Here is an 18,956-nt window from a genome sequence, read left to right on the forward strand (position 1 = left end):
GCAGTTTCCTTGCTACGCACTTCTTCTTCCTTTCCTGCCTGTCCTGTCTCCTTTCCTTCCAAGCCTTACTGTGCCATGCTCTCACCATAGGCCTGAGCCCTAGGCCTGCAATGCTGGAACAATAAAGGATCAATACCGATTGGTCAGCCGTATTGATTCCAATCGCCTCCGTCGTCGCCATATCTGGCTAAATCTGGCGCCCGAACAAGGTCCCTTCTGATCTAAGCCATTTTGTGATTATGGGATAGATGTCCAGGTCAGACAAAGAGGCCAACAGCCCTGAAGCAGCCTGCAAAGGAAGAGGATCAGATGCAGAGCCATTGCAAGATGCAGAGAAGCCTTGAGGTCTCCTGGCTTGCAGTGCTACCAAATGGCACTGGGGGCTCAAACACCAACCTCTCCTGTCTGCACCATGCCACTGGCTTGTCCCCATCAGTGCTGACACTTGCAAGGCTGGCAGGGGGCATTAACCTGTCATCAGCTCCCTTTGTTGGTGTGCAGGTCACTAAGCAGATCGTGAGCAGAGGGCTCGGCTGCCCTTGGCAGCTTTGATTACATTGTGGCCAAGAAGGCCAAGGGCATCCTGGGGTGCATCAGAAGGGCTCTGGGGAGCAGCTCCAGAGAGGTTCTATTCCCCTTCTACTCTGCCCTGGTGAGGCCACATCTGCAGTCTTGTGTCCAGCTTTGGGCCCCTCAGTTCAAGAGGGAGAACTGCTTGAGAGAGCCCAGCCCAGAGGCACAGAGCTGCTGCAGACAGTGGAGAGCCTGAGGGGGCTGGGGCTGGGAGCTGGGAGCAGAGCAGCCTGAGGGCTGCCCTCAGTGCTGGGGATCAAGATGTGCAGGGCTGGAGCCAGGCTCTGCTCAGGGCTGGCCAAGCACAGCACAAGGGGCACTGGGGGCAAGCTGGAGCAGAGGAGGAGCCAGGGGAACAGAAGGGAAACCTTTGTGCCTGTGAGGCTGCCAGAGCCTGGAGCAGGCTGCCCAGAGAGGTTGTGGAGTCTCCTCTGGAGCCTTTCCAACCCCCCCTGGATGTGTTCTGGGTGCCCTGCCCTGGGTACCCTGCTCTGGGTGAGCTCCAGAGCTCCCTTCCAGTCCCTAATGTTCTGTGATTATTTTGGCTTTCAGGTGGTAAAGCTCACAAACCTCAGACAACCAATCCTGACTGCAGAAGTCAAGACCAAACTAGGCTCTAAGGAACTACTTTTCAGGTCACCATAAAGTGAATAAATCATTAGCTAAAATATTTACTTGACCATCCTTTAATGTTGACTTAAAAGATCCTATACAATTAAAAAAGACATTCAGGCCTCATCTGGTGTAGTCCAAACACAGAAATGATTCATAGAGTCACTTAGAGAACCACAGAATGGCTGGAAGGGAGCTCAGAGCCCAGCCAGCTCCAAGCCCCTGCCATGGGCAGGGACCCCTCCCACCAGCACAGGCTGCTCAGGGCCTCATCCAGCCTGGCCCTGAACACCTCCAGGCAGGAGGCAGCCACAGCCTCCCTGGGCAGCCTGTGCCAGAGTCTCCCCAGCCTCACTCTCAACAATTTCTTCCTCATCTCCAGTCTGTCTGCCCTCCTCAAGCTTAAACCCATCCAAAGCCACTTTCCCTTTCCCCCCTGCAGGCTCTGTAAGCCCCCAGCACATCTGGCCAGCCTCAGAAGAAACAGACTGCAGAGGAATGTCCTCCAGAGGAAGCAGAGGCAGTGTCCTCAGGGACACCTGGCAGGACTGTGTCTCTGGCTGTTAATATTTCTTTTGCCATCTGGTAAAGGCCTGAAGCTGTTTAGCTGGATTCCATCTCCTGATGAACAGGCAGTGTTGCAATACACTTCTCAGAAGTCAGGATTCAGCCTTCCCTGCACCTTCTAAAGACAAGCAAAAAGGTAGGGTGAGGACTGCACTCAGAATGAAGCACAGCAGGGAGTGAGTAACTGAGCTGCAGCCAGGCAGCAGCTTAGGCTGGGGCTTGTCCAAGGCTCTGTCCAAACTTGGCCATTTGGTGAGGTGTCCTCAGCACTTGAACAGCAACTGTGGTCCCTCTCACTCAGGGAGTGCCAGGCACCCTCATGTGCTACTCCTTGCATTGTTTCATTTCCTGATGCTGCTGGGCACCACTTGTAGCACAGTGATCAGCACAGCTCCTCCTTTGCACGCTCAGGCACTGGCCAGGACGTGCTGGAGGCCAGCAGGGCGCACAGATGCTGACCACACTCCCAAAGCTCCACCATGTGCTCCAAGGGCTCTGCTGGGGGCACAGCAGCTCTCCACAGCCAGAGCACTTCTAAAGCCTCAGAAGCCAAGAGGCAGCAGTTGGCATACAATGAATTATTGAGGTTGGGAAAGCCTTCATGGTCACTGAGTCCAGCTGCAGCCCTGCTCCCATGACCACTGAGCTCTATCCTGGAGCTTCTTGAACACCTCCAGGCATGGTGACTCCACCACCCCCCTGGGCACCATCTTGTCCAACCCCCCGCAGGCAGCAGGGACATCTCCAGCTAGAGCAGGCTGCCCAGGGCTACATGGGCTGAGATGCTGCTCAGTCCCAGTGCCCCAGAGCAGGCAGCTTCTCAGCACCCAGCAGCAGCAGGAGGCTGTGGCTGTCCAGCTGACCCCAGGCTTCACCCACCCAGGGGCTTCCACTCCTCGGAACACCCAGGCTGCAGGGATGGGACTGACTGCTCGGCTCTCAGCCACAACACAAACTGCCTTGGGCTCAGCTCCAAACTTTGCAGTGGGATCCAAGCCTTCAGGTGAGGTGGTTAGGGTTGGAACAGTTGTGGCTCTTCAGAAGCTGAGTGGTTCAGCAGGACAAAAGAATCAGTAAGTGGAGCTTTGCACCCATGCAGTGTGAACAGGGTGCAGGAGTGAAGTGTCCCTGGCTAGGACTGCAGCACAGAGCAGCTCAGCTCACAGAGTCCTTCTGCATGGTGAGCAGGCATGGTGCACAGTGGGATTGGATCACCAGCTGCTACAATGCCCAACAAGTGCTGGAAAACGTCCTCTGGATGCACACTCCTGATGCAGCTCCCTTGGACGTGGTCACCTGGAACCCCTTTGCTTCACCAAACCATTAGCACTGGTTCAGAGCTCTGCCAAGCCACGCCCAGGGCACCTGATGATGCCCTTGGCACACTGCAGGCTGCCTGATGCTGGGAAAGAGCCCATCTCAGGCCGTGCCGTCCCCAGCTCCTTACAGCCTGTGGAAGGTGGGGGGCATCTTCTTGGTGAAGAAGATGAAAATGTAGCCAATGAAGGCAGGGAAAGCTCCTTTGAGTGCTACTAACACCCCGCAGAGCCTATCCTTGAACTGCCTGTACAGGAAGGACAGATCTGAACTGATCTCAAAACACAAACTGAATCATCTCCTGCAGATGTCTGAAGGAGGCACTTGGATTGGCATCACCAGAGCTGAGCTGAGGAAGTGCCACCCAATGCCCAAGCCCTCTGCAGCAGCGAGAGAGAATCAATGCTAACACTGAGCTGTTGTATTCCCCAAGGGCCTGATTCCAGCTCCCTGTTCCCAGCCAGGACCTCTGCTGCCCTTACCCTCCAGCACTCTGCGTGAGTTTCTCTCCTGATTCCAGCACATGCAGGCAGAAAGGGTTTTGTCTCCCCTCCTTCTTCCCAGGGCCTTTTCTGTCTGTTTCTAAACCTGAACTCATTTGGGGCGGAGATTGATGAGGGATGACTGCAGTGTGTGGGTGGCTTGGTGTGAGCTGTGCAGGTAACATTTTGCTTACAAACCAAACTACTTCCCTCCTTAAAACGACCAGAGGTGAACCACAGCATTCTACTGGGGACAATGAGCAGGAGAGGAAGCAATGCTCTGAGCAAGGCAGCACAGGGGAACATCCCAGAGACCTGCTGGGCTCTGGAGAAAGCACTGGCACTGCTCTGTGAGGGGCAGCTGCCAGGGCACAGCCACCAAAGCCTCTGCAGGCAGGCAGGAGCTAGGTTTCATCACAGCTCCCATGGGGAGTCTGCAGCCTGGCAGGCACTGCCCTGAGCTCCAACAGCCCTGCAGATGTGCCCCCAGCTTCACACAGCTGCTTCGGCCCCCACACAGCCACTCCAGCGGGGAGCCGCCCGGACTCACCCTGGGACTCAGCCAGGGGCTTTTGGCCTGTTTCAGACTGAATCAGCTCCAGAACCGACCATGCACAGGGCAAGCAGGAGGCCTCTGTGCCACAGACACAGGGAAGGGCAGGAGGCCTTTGGGCCTGGTTGAGCTGCAGGGTCTGCCCAGAAGCGTTGAGGTGAGGTTTGAAGTGCAGGTCCCAGGACAGGGGCTCTGCTGTGGGCATTCAGCTCACCTGCCAAGAGGGGCAGCCGGGGGCTGTGAGCCTTGCAGCCCTGGTGAGCCCGGCAGCAAGCGCTCAGTGCTGCCTGTGCTGCCAGTGCTGGGGGAGGGGCAGGACCTGGCACTTCATTGCAGCCTGCCGGCTCCTCCCAGAGCAGACCTGCAGCCTGGTCAGCCCCCTCCTGCCCAAGCCTGCCTGGCTCTGCTCCCACCCACAGCCCCTGACCCAGCCCTGGCACGGGGCAGGGTGACTGCAGCCGGTGCTGGGGGCCGCCCTCCCGCCAGCAGGCAGGCACACAGCAGCAGAGTGCAAATTAAGTTAAAAAAATCAACTTTATAAATATTCTTCCTCTGTACAGTTTCTCACAGGCCCAGCCCCCCCCATTCACATTTCCTTTGCTTTCAGAGCTCCCCAATTCAGTTGGAAAATCATAAAATAGAGCTTTTAAAAATCTGTTCATATCTTCAAATATTTACAGGCAGGGTCCCTCTGCGGGGGTCAGGAGGAGTCCGTGCAGGGCGAGGGCGGCGGGGGGTAGAGGTGGAAGTAGCTGCGCTCGGTGGCGGGGGACGGGGGGCAGCTCTCCTCGGCAGACAGGTACTGGCTGCGCGGCGTGGGCGGCGGCGGGTAGGGGTCCGAGTCCGAGTTCAGATCCGCGCAGTACTTGTTGGCCTTCCAGCGGCCGGGGGCGCAGTCGCTGTCACACACGTCCGTGCTGCAGGGCGTGGTGGGGGGCGCGCTCCCGCGCAGCAGGTAGGGCCTGCAGCAAGCACAGGGGGGCAGCGTCAGCTGGGCAGGGGAAGGGCTCGGGGAGGCTCCGGCAGCCTTAGCCCGGGGGCAGCAACACAACAGGAAGGACCCAGCTGTGTGGAGCTGGAATGGGAGAGGAGAGGTTCGGAGAGGAGAGGTTCGGAGAGGAGAGGAGAGGAGAGGAGAGGTTCGGAGAGGTTCGGAGAGGAGAGGTTCAGAGAGGAGAGGTTCGGAGAGGTTCGGAGAGGTTCGGAGAGGAGAGGAGAGGAGAGGAGAGGTTCGGAGAGGAGAGGTTCGGAGAGGAGAGGTTCGGAGAGGTTCGGAGAGGTTCGGAGAGGAGAGGAGAGGTTCGGAGAGGAGAGGTTCGGAGAGGAGAGGTTCGGAGAGGTTCGGAGAGGTTCGGAGAGGTTCGGAGAGGTTCGGAGAGGAGAGGTTCGGAGAGGTTCGGAGAGGAGAGGTTCAGAGAGGTTCGGAGAGGAGAGGTTCGGAGAGGAGAGGAGAGGTTCGGAGAGGAGAGGAGAGGAGAGGAGAGGTTCGGAGAGGAGAGGTTCAGAGAGGTTCGGAGAGGAGAGGTTCAGAGCGGTTCGGAGAGGAGAGGAGAGGTTCGGAGAGGAGAGGTTCGGAGAGGAGAGGAGAGGAGAGGAGAGGTTCGGAGAGGAGAGGTTCGGAGAGGTTCGGAGAGGAGAGGTTCGGAGAGGAGAGGAGAGGAGAGGAGAGGAGGTAACAAGTGACAGGACCAGAGGAACTGGCCTGGAATTGTGCCAGGGGAGGCTTAGGTTGGAGAGGAGGAAAAATGTCTTTGGTGGCAGAGTGGTCAGGGCCTGGCAGAGGCTGCCCAGGGGGGTGGTGGAGTCCCCATGGCTGGAGGGGTTCAATAAACCTGGGGCCATGGCACCTGGGGCCAGGGTTTGGTGGTCACTGTGGTGCTGGGCTGCTGGTTGGACTGGATGAGCTCAGAGAGCTTTTCCAACCCACAGTTCTCTGGTTCCTGACCTCATTAAGCAGCCAAGCAGCACTGAAAGGCACTAAACCCTCTGTGCCCAAAGAGGGTCACAAAGCCAACGTTCAACATCAGTCCTGAGCTCCCCTCCTTCAAATGGTCATTTTTAATGAGGTAAAGTCTCCACACCAACATTTTGCTTCAGATCCCAAGCTAAAGGCCAGAGCAGTGGAGATTTGCCACCACTTGCATCTGAGCTGTACCTGTAAGACCTTGTGGTGGAAGGGATGTTGGAGGAGTAGAACATCTCCGCGTTGTACAGGGAGCGGTCAGTGGCTGGGGACGGAGGGGGGTTCAGGATCTAGAGGAGAAGCAGAGTGAGAGTTGGGTTAAGGACAGACCTCATTCTTTGTGCTTCACTTTAGTTTCCTCTCCTGGATGCCTGGGTGGATGAACCCCTTTTTAAGGATCAAGGTAGCTCATGATGACACTTGACCCCTGGCTTGGGTACACCACAGGCCTTCCAAGCTGGAACAATGCAGGAACACAGCCACAGCAGTAACTGAGCTGCAGGGCTGGGCTGAAGATGGACATCAGCCCCAGCTTTGCTGACTCTCCTTGGCCAGAAGGACTGATGCCATCCTCAGCAGATGCTAATGGCAAATTCTGTTCCAGCCCCTAAAGAGCAGTCCAGAGCAGGGCCAGGAGGCCAGGGAACCCCTGCTGGTTGGCATTCCGTGGCACACCATCTTGGGACTGCACAACACAAAGAGCTTAACAGCTAAGAACAGGTCCAGCCTGCCCTGGCCTGGGTGTGCACACACAGGCCTTGGGGGAAGCCTAGTACCAGGAGAAGGCTGCTCATGCTTTGGGCAGAGGAGCCCCTGAGCGCCAGCAGGACGCTGCCCCCAAGCCAAGGCAAGCTCTGCAGCCCTGCCCTTGTGGAATGACAGCCTGGCTGTGCATGGAGGGGCTGCCCACTGATGCAAGCATCTTGTTCTGTGCCTCTGCTCTGCTCCCACAGCAATACTGCACTGGGCTTCACTGTCCAGCAAAATGACTCCTGGCCACTGAGCTGAGCTCAGCTCACTGACAGGGGCAAGCCCTGCACCCACTGTGCTGTGAGGGGAGAGGAGCCTGAACACTCCTTTTGAGAGTGTCTCCCCACACCCAGCCTCAGTAGGCCCCAGGAGCCCAAACTGTACCCCCCCCAAGAGAGGCCTCACTGCCCCCCACAGCAGCAAAGCCCTCTAGGCCCAGGGGCATAGCAGCAAAGTAGCTTCTTGCAAAGGCTGCAGAAGGCCACAGGAAGGCTGCACCCCCACAAGCCAAAGGGACACAGAAGCTGCATGCTGCACACAGGGGGATGCAGGATTATGGGGTGGAACAACACAATTACAACCTCCTGTGCACCCCTCTGGGACTGCCCAGCCCCTTGGACCTCTCTGCTGCTGAGAAATCACCTCCACAGCCAGCAGCCTGACTGCCAGCCTGAGAGAACAGCAGAGCTCACTCCAGGACTGGCCCCAGAGCTGCAGCTGTGGTCTCAGCAGAGTGGAGCAGAGGGGCAGAATCCCCTCCCTGGCCCTGCTGGCCACACTTCTGCTGCTGCAGCCCAGGCTCTGCTTGGCTCTCTGGGCTGCAAGTGCTCCCTGCTGGCTCCTGCTGAGCTTCTCCTCCCCCAGCACCCCCAAGGCCTTTCCTCCAGGGCTGCTCTCCAGCCAGTCCCTGCCCAGCCTATAGCAGTGCCTGGGATTGCCCTGACCCAGCTGCAGGACCTTGCCCTTGGCCTTGTTGAAGCTCCTGGGGTTGGCTTGGGCCCAGCTCTGCAGCCTGTGCAGGTCCCTCTGGATGGATCCTTCCCTCCAGCTGTCAGCAGCACCACACAGCTTGGTGCTGAGGGAGCCTCAGTGCCACTGCCCATGGCCCCAGCAAAGATGTTCAACAAGCCTGGGCCCAGCACTGATCCCTGAGGGACTCCACTTGTCCCTGGCCTCCACTTGGCCATGGCCCATTGCCAGCCACCCTTTGGGTGCATCCCTCAAGCCAGTTCTGTATCCACTGAATGCTCCTTCCCTGGAACCATCCTGCCCCAGCCTGGAGCCCAGGCTGTGCTCAGCTCCAGGGAAGCAGGGGCAATGGAGGGGAGGGCATTTGAGGCCTGGGATTTTGGCCTTGCTGGGGGAAGGGTTTGGAAGGTGATGGCCTAGTGAGGTTTTGAAGAAGCCCAGGCTGGAGCTGGGCTGAAGCTGAATATAACTGCTGTGTGCTTTGTTCCTGTCCTAATTGTGAGTAGTGCTCCCATTCACATTCCCATCCTCTCCAGTCCTGTGTCCAGCCTTTATCTGACTCCTCTGGGGAGGGGTAGAGAGCATCTGTCTGCTCCCTACAACAGCACTGCTCAGGAGGGACAAACCCTGTTGGGTGACAAGGTTCTGGCTAGCAGCAGCCTCTGCAGCTCTCTGGACAGTTCCCATTCCTAGCACTCATCTCTGAATTCATGAAACTCCTACCCAGAGGCTACAAGTCTGTCACCTGTACCAGCTGAAAGCCAGAAGCTGAGCTAAGTTACAGCTGACAAGGCCAAGCAAAGGGAACCCTGCTCTCCCCCTGCACACTCTGGGCTCCCTGGGCCAGCAGTGGACAGCTGCTTTAGACAGCCAGACAGACTTTGTGCTTGCACTCCAGTCCTGTCCTGTCTCTGCTCCATGGGGGCCACTGGCACCAGAGCTTAGCAAGAACAAAAGAGGTGGCACCTCCAAGGGGGTCAAGGCAGAAGCAGCCCAGGAACAGCCCAGCTGAGCATCAAAACACTTCAGGTACCACACAGCATTGTGTCAAACTGAGGGCCCACAGCAAAGCCCCTGCAGGAAGCTCAGCAGGCCTGTGTGACACCCAAGGACACACTGCTGTGAGCATCCCAATTGGTAGCACACATTTGTATCTTCCTTTCCTTCCCAGGTGTGCTGTCAAGACATACCTGAGGGTAGAAAGTGGCTTTAGTGCTGGAGGAGCTACTTGAGGAGGCTCCAGTAACATGGTTTCTGTCATACAAGGGGGCACCACTGCTTCCTCCCATAAGACTCATGGAGCTAATCATGGACTTCCCACAGGAAATGCCTGCAGTGAGACAGAGAAGGGACCAAGGTTAGGAGAAGCACAATTAGATCCACCCATGCAACCCAGAGAGCAACTGCACAGGCTGGCACAGCTGCTGCCACCGTGTGCTGTCAAACCTGCAGCACAGCAGGGAACAGCCTGCTCTGTGAACAGCTCTCTGCAGCATCAGCTCCTCACAGCCTGCTCACACTTTGCTGAGCATGGAGTCTCCAGAACACCCAACCCAAACCTTCCACTCCAGCTGGTAACCAATTACACTCAGGGCAGCTCAGGTGTTTGCAACAGCAAAGCACTACCCAGTGCCAAAGCAAAACAAGGCAGAGACCTCCACAGTCTTCATCTTCATGCAGGGAGCTGGGCTTGGGCTCTGCTCCCCAGTCTCAGGGGATAGAAGGAGAGGAACTCCTGGGGCCAGGGTTGGTGGCCATGGTGGGGTTGGGCTGCTGGTTGGACTGGATGAGCTCAGAGGCCTTTTCCAAGCCAAACAATTCTGTGTTTCCACATGGACAGCAGCCAACATTAACTACTGGCACTGAAAAAAACAGTTTGAATAAAACACATTGCTTAAACTGAAAATCATCAGAGGCAAAAGGAAGGAAACTGCAGTGACAGGAAAACCTTCTCCAGCCTGTTCCCCTCTGTGAGAGTCTAAACTCCTGGTGTGAGTCAACAAAGATGAAATCACTTGCTGCTTGCCCAGACAATATGTTGTTGGGCAGAGCCACTGGAAAGAAAGTGCAAAGACCAACCCTGGATGCAAATCCCCTTGCGATTGCATCGTGATAGCACTGACTGCAGCTGGCCTACAGCAATGGCCCCAGGACCCAGCCAGCACGCCTTCAGGACAGGATCATTTCCAGCTATCAGATACCCCCAGGAAGGGAGGATGGGTGTGAGGGCAGGTTAGATGGAGAAGGGGACAGTGGAGGCCCTCCCCCCCTCCATCTAGACCCCTGCCCAAACACACAGAAAGGCACAGAAAGATTTCCTGGGGAACGACACCTGGATATTTACCTGAGGAGGATTTCCTGGCTCCTGAATTCCTGAGGTACAATGCTTGGACACACACCTAAGGGCTAAAAACTGTATAAAAGACTTGACCACTACTGGCTGAGGAGAAGAAAAACGCTGAAGAAGAGGAGGAAGGAAGCAGACTGAACCCTCTCTCCGTGTCCTAAGTCCCACCTGCTGCAACTCATGGAGCTGACCCAGGCTGCCCAGTGGACCTCATCTCTTCTCCAGCCAAAGCCTCAGCACCCTTTCTCTACAGACCCAGCATCTCCTGCAGCACCTTTCCTCCACAGACTCAAACTGCCTTGGGGGGGGGTGAGGGGTGTGGTAATAGAATTCCTTTCCTCTTTTCTCTCTCCCTCTCTATTTTCTCCTTCTCCCCTTCTTATTTCCATTTTATTTATGTAATCAATAGCCTAGCTGCTGATATTTTGGCCTGGTTTGTGCCTCTGATTTCACAACACAGGAATAAGCAAAAGAACTGAGGCTCCTTCCCTCTCCGGCCCGAGACACCCTCCACCACTCACCCAACTCAGACACCACCTCTGCAGCTCCTCCCTGGCAGGCTGTGGTGCTGGTGGAAGAGTTTAGCTTCAGTAGCTTGCAGGAATCTTTCAGATGCAGGAAATGTTTATTAGAGGCAGAGTGACCAGCACCAGAACAAGAGGACACAGTGTCAAGCTGCACCAGGGCAGGTTTAGGCTGGAGGTGAGGAAGAAATTCTTCCCAGAGAGAGAGATTGGCCCTTGGGATGTGCTGCCCAAGGGGGTGGTGGAGTCACCATCCCTGGAGGTGTCTAGCATGAGCCTGGATGAGGCACTTGGTGCCATGGTTTAGTTGATCAGATGGTGCTGGGTGATAGGTTGGACTTGATGATCTCAAAGGTCTCTTCCAACCTGGTCTGGTCTATTCCATTCCATTCCATTCCATTCCATTCCATTCCATTCCATTCCATTCCATTCCATTCCAGTTGTGATCACCATTCCTGACAGCTCTGTTGGAAGTCAGCCATCTGACACTTCCAGAAGACACCTACAGAGGTATGAGCCCCTCTGCTCAGAGCTGTCCTGTGACAGGACAAGAGGCAATGGACACAAACTGGAATCCAGGAGGCACCTCAGCATGAGGTGTGAGAGTGCTGGAGCCCTGGGGCAGGCTGCCCAGTGAGGTTGTGGAGTCTCCTGTGGAGACTTTGCAAACCCACCTGGATGTGTTCCTGTGTGACCTGCCCTGGGTGACCCTGCTCTGGAGGTCCCTTCCAAGCTCTACCATTCTCTGATTCTATGACTTTAACCATCCTGAACAGATGACAAAAATGTGTGGAGACCTTTGATGGACAGCACAGACACAGGGACATCTGAGCACAAGACAGAAGGAAGAACTGGAGGGAGCTCTCAGCAGGAGGCTAAGGATTGCCTGGCAGAGGCACTGCAGAGGGTCCCTGCTCTGCTGGGTGCTCTGCAGGCCCTGTGCATCCCCAGCTCTGTCACCCCCACCACGAGCTGCTGTTCAGAGAGGATGTTTCCACTGCTGAATCTCTATCCAAATGAGAGACACCTCTGCAGGTACAGCCTAGCAGCTGAGGAGATGCCTCCTGGAATGCCACAGGTTTTGCTTGTCTGATCCAAAAGGCAGATTTACACCAGCCCCCTTGAGCACAGCAGTATCACTGCAGGCTGCCCCCCAGCACTCTCAGCCACGCTGCCAGGGAGCCACTGCTCTGGCACTGAGGAGCTGCAAGCCCCTTCCCATCCTTACCAGTGAAAGTGCCATGCTGAGAGCTCCCTGGAGCAATGAAGTTGAGGGGGACATGCGGGGTGCCGCTGACGTAGTCGTGTGGGAAGGGGCTGTTGGGGCCGGCGTAGCGCTGGCACACCACGCGCTGGCACACGAAGTACATCCCCCCCATGACAAACAGCGAGAGGATGATGCCAATCACAGGACCAATGGCACTGCTGTGGGGCTGGGACACATCTGAGGCTGGCTTGGTCTTCTCTGGAAGGAGAGCAGAGAAACAGAGGAAAGGAGGTGGTTAAGATGGGGCAGTGTGTGGGGAGGTCCTGCACCTGTGGCAGATCTCAGCCCTTCACACAGGGCTCTGCTGCAAACTCAGCACCTCCAGCTCCACAGCTTCTGATTCCAGGCTCTGTGCCTCCCCTGCCCTCCAGCCACACCAGGCAGTGGCAGCAAGGGACATTCCTCTCCTAGCAATTCACCTCCAACAGCATCACTTGAGACAAACTCTTATGAGGAGCAGCTGAGGGAGCTGGGGGGGTTCAGCCTGGAACAGAGGAGGCTGAGGGAGACCTCCTTGCTCTCTGCAGCTCCCTGAGAGGAGGCTGCAGGGAGCTGGGGGTTGGGCTCTGCTCCCCAGGCTCAGGGGATAGGAGAGGAACTGGCCTGGAATTGTGCCAGGGGAGGCTTAGGTTGGAGAGGAGGAAAAATGTCTTTGGTGGCAGAGTGGTCAGGGCCTGGCAGAGGCTGCCCAGGGGGGTGGTGGAGTCCCCATGGCTGGAGGGGTTCCTGTGGCCATGGCAGCTGGGGCCAGGGTTTGGTGGCCATGGTGGTGCAGGGCTGCTGGTTGGACTGGATGAACTTGGAGGCCTTTTGCAACCCAACCAGCTGTGTGATGCTGTGAAAGAAGCTGCCTGTGCAGGGCTGTGCCGGGGGCAGCAGGGGGCAGGGCCAGCTCACCACAGAGCAGCTCGTCGGAGCCGTCGATGCAGTCGGGGAAGGAGTCGCACTGCTGCTTCAGGAGGATGCACTGCCCGCTGGCACAGCGGAACTGGCTGGGGAGGCAGATGGCTGCAGAGAGACAGACACAGGTGGGTGAGCTGCCAGGGAGCACCTGAGCACCCTCAGAAACCCCTGAAGCCACAGAGCATTCTGCGTCCTGGGCAGGGAGGCACCAGAGCAGCGATTCATAGAGCAGCTTGGGTTGGAAGGGACCTCAGAGATCATCTCCTCCAAGCCCCTGCCGTGGGCAGGGACACCTCCCACCGGCCCAGGCTGCTCCAGGCCTCATCCAGCCTGGCCTTCCACCACCCCCTCTGGCCCCTTACACCTGCTTAGGTAGGCACCAGCACAGCTGCTTTGCTGCTATGTCCACACTTCTCTGACTCTTCCTTCTTGCTGTTCCCCATCCTGCTCAGCAGGGCTACAATGAAACCCTGGTCCTTTGCCAGCAGAGTCCTGCTGGAGCAAAGCTGGGCTCAGAGCAGCAAGGATCTCTCACAAGAACTAGCAAACTCTTGCTGATGTCCTGGCAGGTGCACACAGTGCAGCCACTCTCTGTGCTGGAGAAGCTGCTCACGCTGACTGCTGCAGCTCTGAGTGACATCATCCTGCCACATCACACCACACTTCTCATCTCTGCTTCAGCAAGGCCCTGATCATGAACTCTGGATTTCTGTCAGCTCCAAGCACAGCAAATGGTCACATACAAGGGCCAGGCCTCAGCAGTCCTGCAGGGCTCATTCAGTGCAAAGTGAAGAAAGGCTCTTTTCCTCCAGAGCAGCTCCATGCTCCTGTTTTGCAGCACTGCTCTGGTGGCTCTGTGAAGAGGGCCTCCTGAAGAGCCATGCTTGCTGTGGCTCAGTTTGCAGAGCAGCTCTCGTGTTAAGAGAACTAAGTTATCACTGGAGGAAAACCTGATCTGGAGTCTCCAAACCCATCAGCTCCTGATTTGGACTGTTCTGCCCCCAGGAAGTTTGATGTAGCTCCAGTGTCCTACAGCATGTGCAAAGCACTCACATGTTGACAGAAGGTTCTAAGAGCATCTGGAGTTCCCATCACACCACCCAGGGCCTTGCCCCATTCCCTGTAGCCAATGACTGCTGCCCTGGATGGGCTCCTGACACTTTGCAGAGCAGGAAGGAGCTTGGTGTGGGCTCACAGTCAGGTGGCTGCTCCAGCTCTGCCTGGACACCAGCCATGGCAGCTGCCAGTTTTCCCATCAGCCAAAGCCATGTTCCCATGCTCCTGTCCCTGCTTCTCTCTGGGACTCAGGTCCTAAGCACACAGAGCAGCTGAAGCAGCAAGAGCTCCTTGGACATCGTTCCTCAGAACCCGCCCCCAGGACTGCCAGCATCAGCTTGCTGGGGGTGACCTCCCACCCCAGCCACCCCAGCCTCCTGCTGTCAGCCAGCCCAGAACCAGCTCTGCCCCGTGCTGGCCCTGCCCAGCTCACTCCCTGCTCACTGAGACACTTTCTGCAGCTCAGGGCAGCTTGGCACAGCCAGGGGCTGCTCCTAGCAGGCAGAGGCTGCTGGGGACAGTTCCTGCCAAGGGATTGCAGCCCATGGAGGGCATCTTCAGGAGCAAGCTGAGGGATCCCCAGGGCCTCTTCTTCCCTGGGCAGTGTCCCAGCAGGACTCTGTCCCTTCTGCCTTCCAGCCTGGTCCCTGTGTTCCTCAATCCAGTTCCTGCATCCAGCTCCCACCTGCTGCTGAGTCCAGTCTGGGACTTGCCCAGCGCCTGCCCCCAGCAGCAGTGGTGCCAACGGTGCCCTCACTGCCATCAGGGGTTGGGTTCCAGGCTGGTTTGTGTCTCTCTGCCTCTGTGTCATTGGGTTGTTCTCATTCCCACCCCAGCTGGGTCAGTCTTTTCCTAGCCCACCAGGCTCTCTCCCTACTTCCCTTTGGGAAGCAGAGGGGCTCCTGGAGAGCCTCTGGCACTCAGCTGGTGGCCAGCCCAGCCCTGAGCCTTGGCAGAGCCACAGCATGAAGTCCTTCTCCCTGTGGCACCTTGAGTGACCACTGCAAGGTGAGGTGGACACCAGGGAACAGTGTGAGTGCAGACTGATGCTGCAGCAAGAAAGCAGTGGTAAAGCTCTGCTGGCTTCTTCCCTGTGTTCAACCTGAACATGGATTAAAGATACAGAATCACAGCCTCACACAGGGCCAGGTCAGGAGGGACCCCAGGGCTCATCCCCAACCTGTCTGGGTGGTGGAGCAGCTGCAAGGAGCTGGCCCAGCACCCTGCCAGGCTGAGCCTCCCCCCTGCCCAGTGCAGGGCATCCACTGCTGCCCCTGGGAGATGATTCCAGTGCCCAGCTGTGCCCATGGGGAACATTTCCCTGGGGAGCCCAATGGGAATGTGCCCAGCAGGGACTTGTCCCCAGCAGCCCTTGGCTGCCCCAGGGGACTCTGTCCCAAGGGAGTCTCCATCCTCCTGCAGCCACCCTTGGTGTCCTGCTCCATGGTGACAATGTCTGCCCTGACCATCTGCTCTGGGATGGTGATGGGAGCAGAGGAGGTGCCCAGCCAGCTGCTCCAGTGAAGAGCAGTGCACTGGCCCAGATGTGGCACCCTCCCCAGCCTACCCCAAATCCACTGTTGCACGGTCAGCAACTCCTGTGGCTGCAGAGGAGCTTAATGTGAGCAAGGAAGGGAGAGAGCAAGGCAGGACCAGGAGAGGCTTGGTCTGATGGTTGGACTCGGGGAACACCCCTGCGGGTCTGCTGGCTGCTCTCCCCCCGTGAAGCAAAGGCCCGCCCCCAGCAGGGGAGGAGCAGCGCTCACTGTGGCAGTCGGCCTCGTCGGACTTGTCCTGGCAGTCGATGTCTCCGTTGCAGCGCAGGTGAGCCTCGATGCACTGCCCCCTGCCGCACTGGAACTGCGCCGCGGAGCAGAGCGGGCAGCCCTGCTCGTCGCTCTGGTCGTCGCACTCGGGGAAGCCGTCGCAGCGCCAGGCCATGGGGATGCAGTCGATCTCTCCCGTGGCACAGGTGAACTGGTCTGGGGAGCAGGTGGGAGGCTCTGCAGGAGGAGCAAACACAGCCACCTCAGGCTCACTTTCACCTCTGCATTTTGCCCCTGAGGGTTAAACCCCTGCTGCAAACTCAGGCTCCCCTGGGCTGTCAGAGCAGCTCCCCCGTGCCCGAGGCCAGGCTGTGCCCAGCAGGCAGCCACGGCCCCAGCTGCACCAGCAGCACAGGGAGGGGATTCTGCCCCTCTGCTCTGCTCTGCTCAGCCCCCACCTGCAGCACTGCCTCCAGCTCTGGGGCCCCCAGCACAGGAAGGACCTGGAGCTGCTGGAGAGGCTCCAGAGGAGGCCACCAAGAGGAGCAGAGGCTGCAGAACCTCCCCTGTGGGGCCAGGCTGGGAGAGTTGGAGCTGTGCAGCCTGGAGAAGAGAAGGCTCCAGGGAGACCTCAGAGCAGCCTTGCAGTGCCTGAAGGGCTCCAGGAGAGCTGGGGAGGGACTCTGGCCAAGGGCTGGGAGTGCCAGGCTGAGGGACAATGGCTTTGAGCTGGGAGAGTGGAGACAGAGTAGAGAGGAGGAAGAGATTGTTGAGAGTGAGAGTGAGGCTGGGGAGACTCTGGCACAGGCTGCCCAGGGAGGCTGTGGCTGCCTCCTGCCTGGGGGTGTTCAGGGCCAGGATGGATGAGGCCCTGGGCAGTGCTCACAGTGCTGCTGAGCAGAACTCACCTCCACAGGTCAGGAGATTCTGCAGGAGCACCAGGTGCTCAGGGCAGGAACACCTTGGGGTCCCATCCCCTTTGGCAATGCAGATGTGTGAGCAGCCACCATTGTCACGGGAGCAGGGGTGCACAGCTGGAGGAACAGAGAGGAGTTATTAGCACAGCGGAAGAGCCTCTGGCTGGGGCAAAGTCACAAAGCCACTGACAAACTGCCTGAGCAGCCAAGATGTTCTGCAGAGCAGTAGGGCTCCTGAAGCAGGAGGCTTCAGTTTAGTGCTCCAAAGCTGGTTTGCTGCTTCCTACAGCTCTCCCAGCCACAATGACATGGAGACCTTACAGGATTCCTGCAGTGAGTGTGGGAGCTCATGTGAGGAGAATGAGGAGGCAGATGTGAGAAGTGCTCCAGGACAGCCCACCGGCATTGCCAGGGCAGAGGGGCATCAAGAATCAACACCTCAGAATGGCAGCCCCCAACCCCTCAGGAATCCTCCTTTCATCTTGCAGAGCTCTCAGGGTCCAGCCACTCCACTTCCCTGCTACTGCCAAAGCTGCAGGGCAGCACACATCCCTTTTTATCAGACAGGAAGCTCCAGAGTTGTGTTCCCCAATTTGCTGGCCAGAAGGGCAGGGTCCCTGAAAGCCCTACATCAACATGAGGTGGATAAGAAGCAAGCACAGAGCTGCAAGGTCTCTGTCTGAGGACCCCAGGCCAACAGCCAGAAGAGAACAGTGTGCTGCCTGCTGAGCACCTGCTGGAGTGATCTGTGGGGTTCCAGCCCCTGTGATCCGTGCTGCTGAAAACAGGCATTGCTCAGGAGGGCCAAGAACACCACAGACACCACAAGGACTGTGACAGAGCTGTGCCCACCTGCCCAGGCTGCTCTGAAGCCTGCTTTCACCTTGAACAAATTCACCAACCCATGGACAGCATCATGTCCTTGCATGGCACCCTGGGCTGCACACAGGAGCCTGGCCAGCAGGACTAGGGAGGGTCTCCTACCCCTCTGCTCTGCCCTGGGGAGACCACACCTGGAATCCTGTGCCCAGTTCTGGGCTCCCCAGTTCAAGAGGGACAGGGATCTGCTGGAAGGGAGGCAATGAGGATGCTGAAGGGCCTGAAACAGCTGTGTGAGGAGGAAAGGCTGAGAGCCCTGGGGCTGAGAGCCTGGAGAGGAGAGGGCTGAAGGGAGATCTTATTCATGTCTATAATAAATATCTGCAGGGTGGGGGCAGGAAGGGGCCAGGCTCTGCTCAGTGGTGCCCAGGGACAGGGCAAGAGGCAAACTGGAGCCCCGGAGGTTCCACCTCAGCATGAGGAGAAACTTCTTTGGTGTGAGGCTGCTGGAGCCCTGAAGCAGGCTGCCAGAGAGGCTGTAGAGTCTCCTGCTCTGGAGATTCCAGCCCCACCTGGATGTGTTCTGGGTGCCCTGCCGTGGGTGCCCTGCTGGAGCAGAGGGGTTGGGCTGGGTGATCTCTGGAGGTCCCTTCCAACCCCTTCCATTGTGTGAGGCTATGATTAACCTAACACAGTGCTGGAGACACTCCTGCCTGTGGCATGGGTTGCTACCAGAAAAATACAGCCAGGTGTACTCCACAGAACCACAGAACCTTAGGGGTAGAAGGGACCTCTGGAGATCCTCCAGTCCAGCCCTCTGCCAGAGCAGGGTCACTTGTCTGGACAGGAGTGCCCCTGGGCTGTTAAAATCTCTTTTGCAGCAGTGCTGAGAAAACTTCTTTCTGCATCATTAAACGAGGAGAAATGGCACAGAGGAAGAGCAACAGACACTGTGGAAGGAGAAAGGCCACCTGGGTCAGGACCTGCACTCAGCATCTGCTCCAGCTTCAGCTCCAACCCTGCACAGGCTGGGCTGGGCTGGGCTCTGCCAGCTGCCAGAGGCTCTGCTGTATGGCACAGAGGTGCTGCCAGGTGGGAGCCTTCCTTCTGGAATGCAAAGCACCCCACACAAACGTGCCCTCAGCCCATCCAACAGGCAGCAATCCTTCCACAGGTCACTCTCAGCAGCCTCCCTGCTTCCCACAGCCTGTTTGTACTTTGGTGTTCTGCTTCACAGCGCTGCGGAGCAGGGCAAGGGGGAGGCTGTCACTGGGACAAGCGACTGCTTTAGGACTGCAGGAGCTTGGTGGGAGGTGGTGGAGTCACCATCCCTGGAGATGATCAAGAAACCTGTGGACATGGTTCAATAGCCATGCTGGTCTTAGGTTGATGGTTGGACTTGGTCTTCCAAGGCCTTGTCCAGTCAGAACAGTTCTGGCTCCCTAACTCCAGACAACGAAGGTCCTGCATGTGTGACCCCTTCCAGCAGGGAGCTCCACCTCTGACAGGAGCTTCCTGCCTGCACTCCCTCACTGAAGGCTGTGACATCATCTGAGCCAAAGCAGAGGAGA

General features: G+C 57.6%; 1 protein-coding gene across 1 annotated transcript in view; it reads right to left on the reverse strand.

Annotated features, from left to right (window-relative positions):
• Positions 1 to 4,804: 4,804 nt before the first annotated feature.
• LRP5 (LDL receptor related protein 5) overlaps positions 4,805 to 18,956 on the reverse strand; it is a 133,216-nt gene continuing 119,064 nt past the window's right edge. The window contains exons 17-23 of the mRNA XM_054171777.1: positions 16,558 to 16,683; positions 15,650 to 15,886; positions 12,822 to 12,932; positions 11,886 to 12,122; positions 8,977 to 9,116; positions 6,260 to 6,357; positions 4,805 to 5,066 (exon numbers count right to left, since the gene is read on the reverse strand). Coding sequence (XP_054027752.1) covers positions 4,805 to 5,066; positions 6,260 to 6,357; positions 8,977 to 9,116; positions 11,886 to 12,122; positions 12,822 to 12,932; positions 15,650 to 15,886; positions 16,558 to 16,683 — 1,211 coding nt within the window. The remainder of the gene's footprint in view (positions 5,067 to 6,259; positions 6,358 to 8,976; positions 9,117 to 11,885; positions 12,123 to 12,821; positions 12,933 to 15,649; positions 15,887 to 16,557; positions 16,684 to 18,956) is intronic.

The sequence above is a fragment of the Dryobates pubescens genome, chromosome 22 (genome assembly GCF_014839835.1).
Source record: "Dryobates pubescens isolate bDryPub1 chromosome 22, bDryPub1.pri, whole genome shotgun sequence".
NCBI lineage: Eukaryota > Metazoa > Chordata > Aves > Piciformes > Picidae > Dryobates > Dryobates pubescens.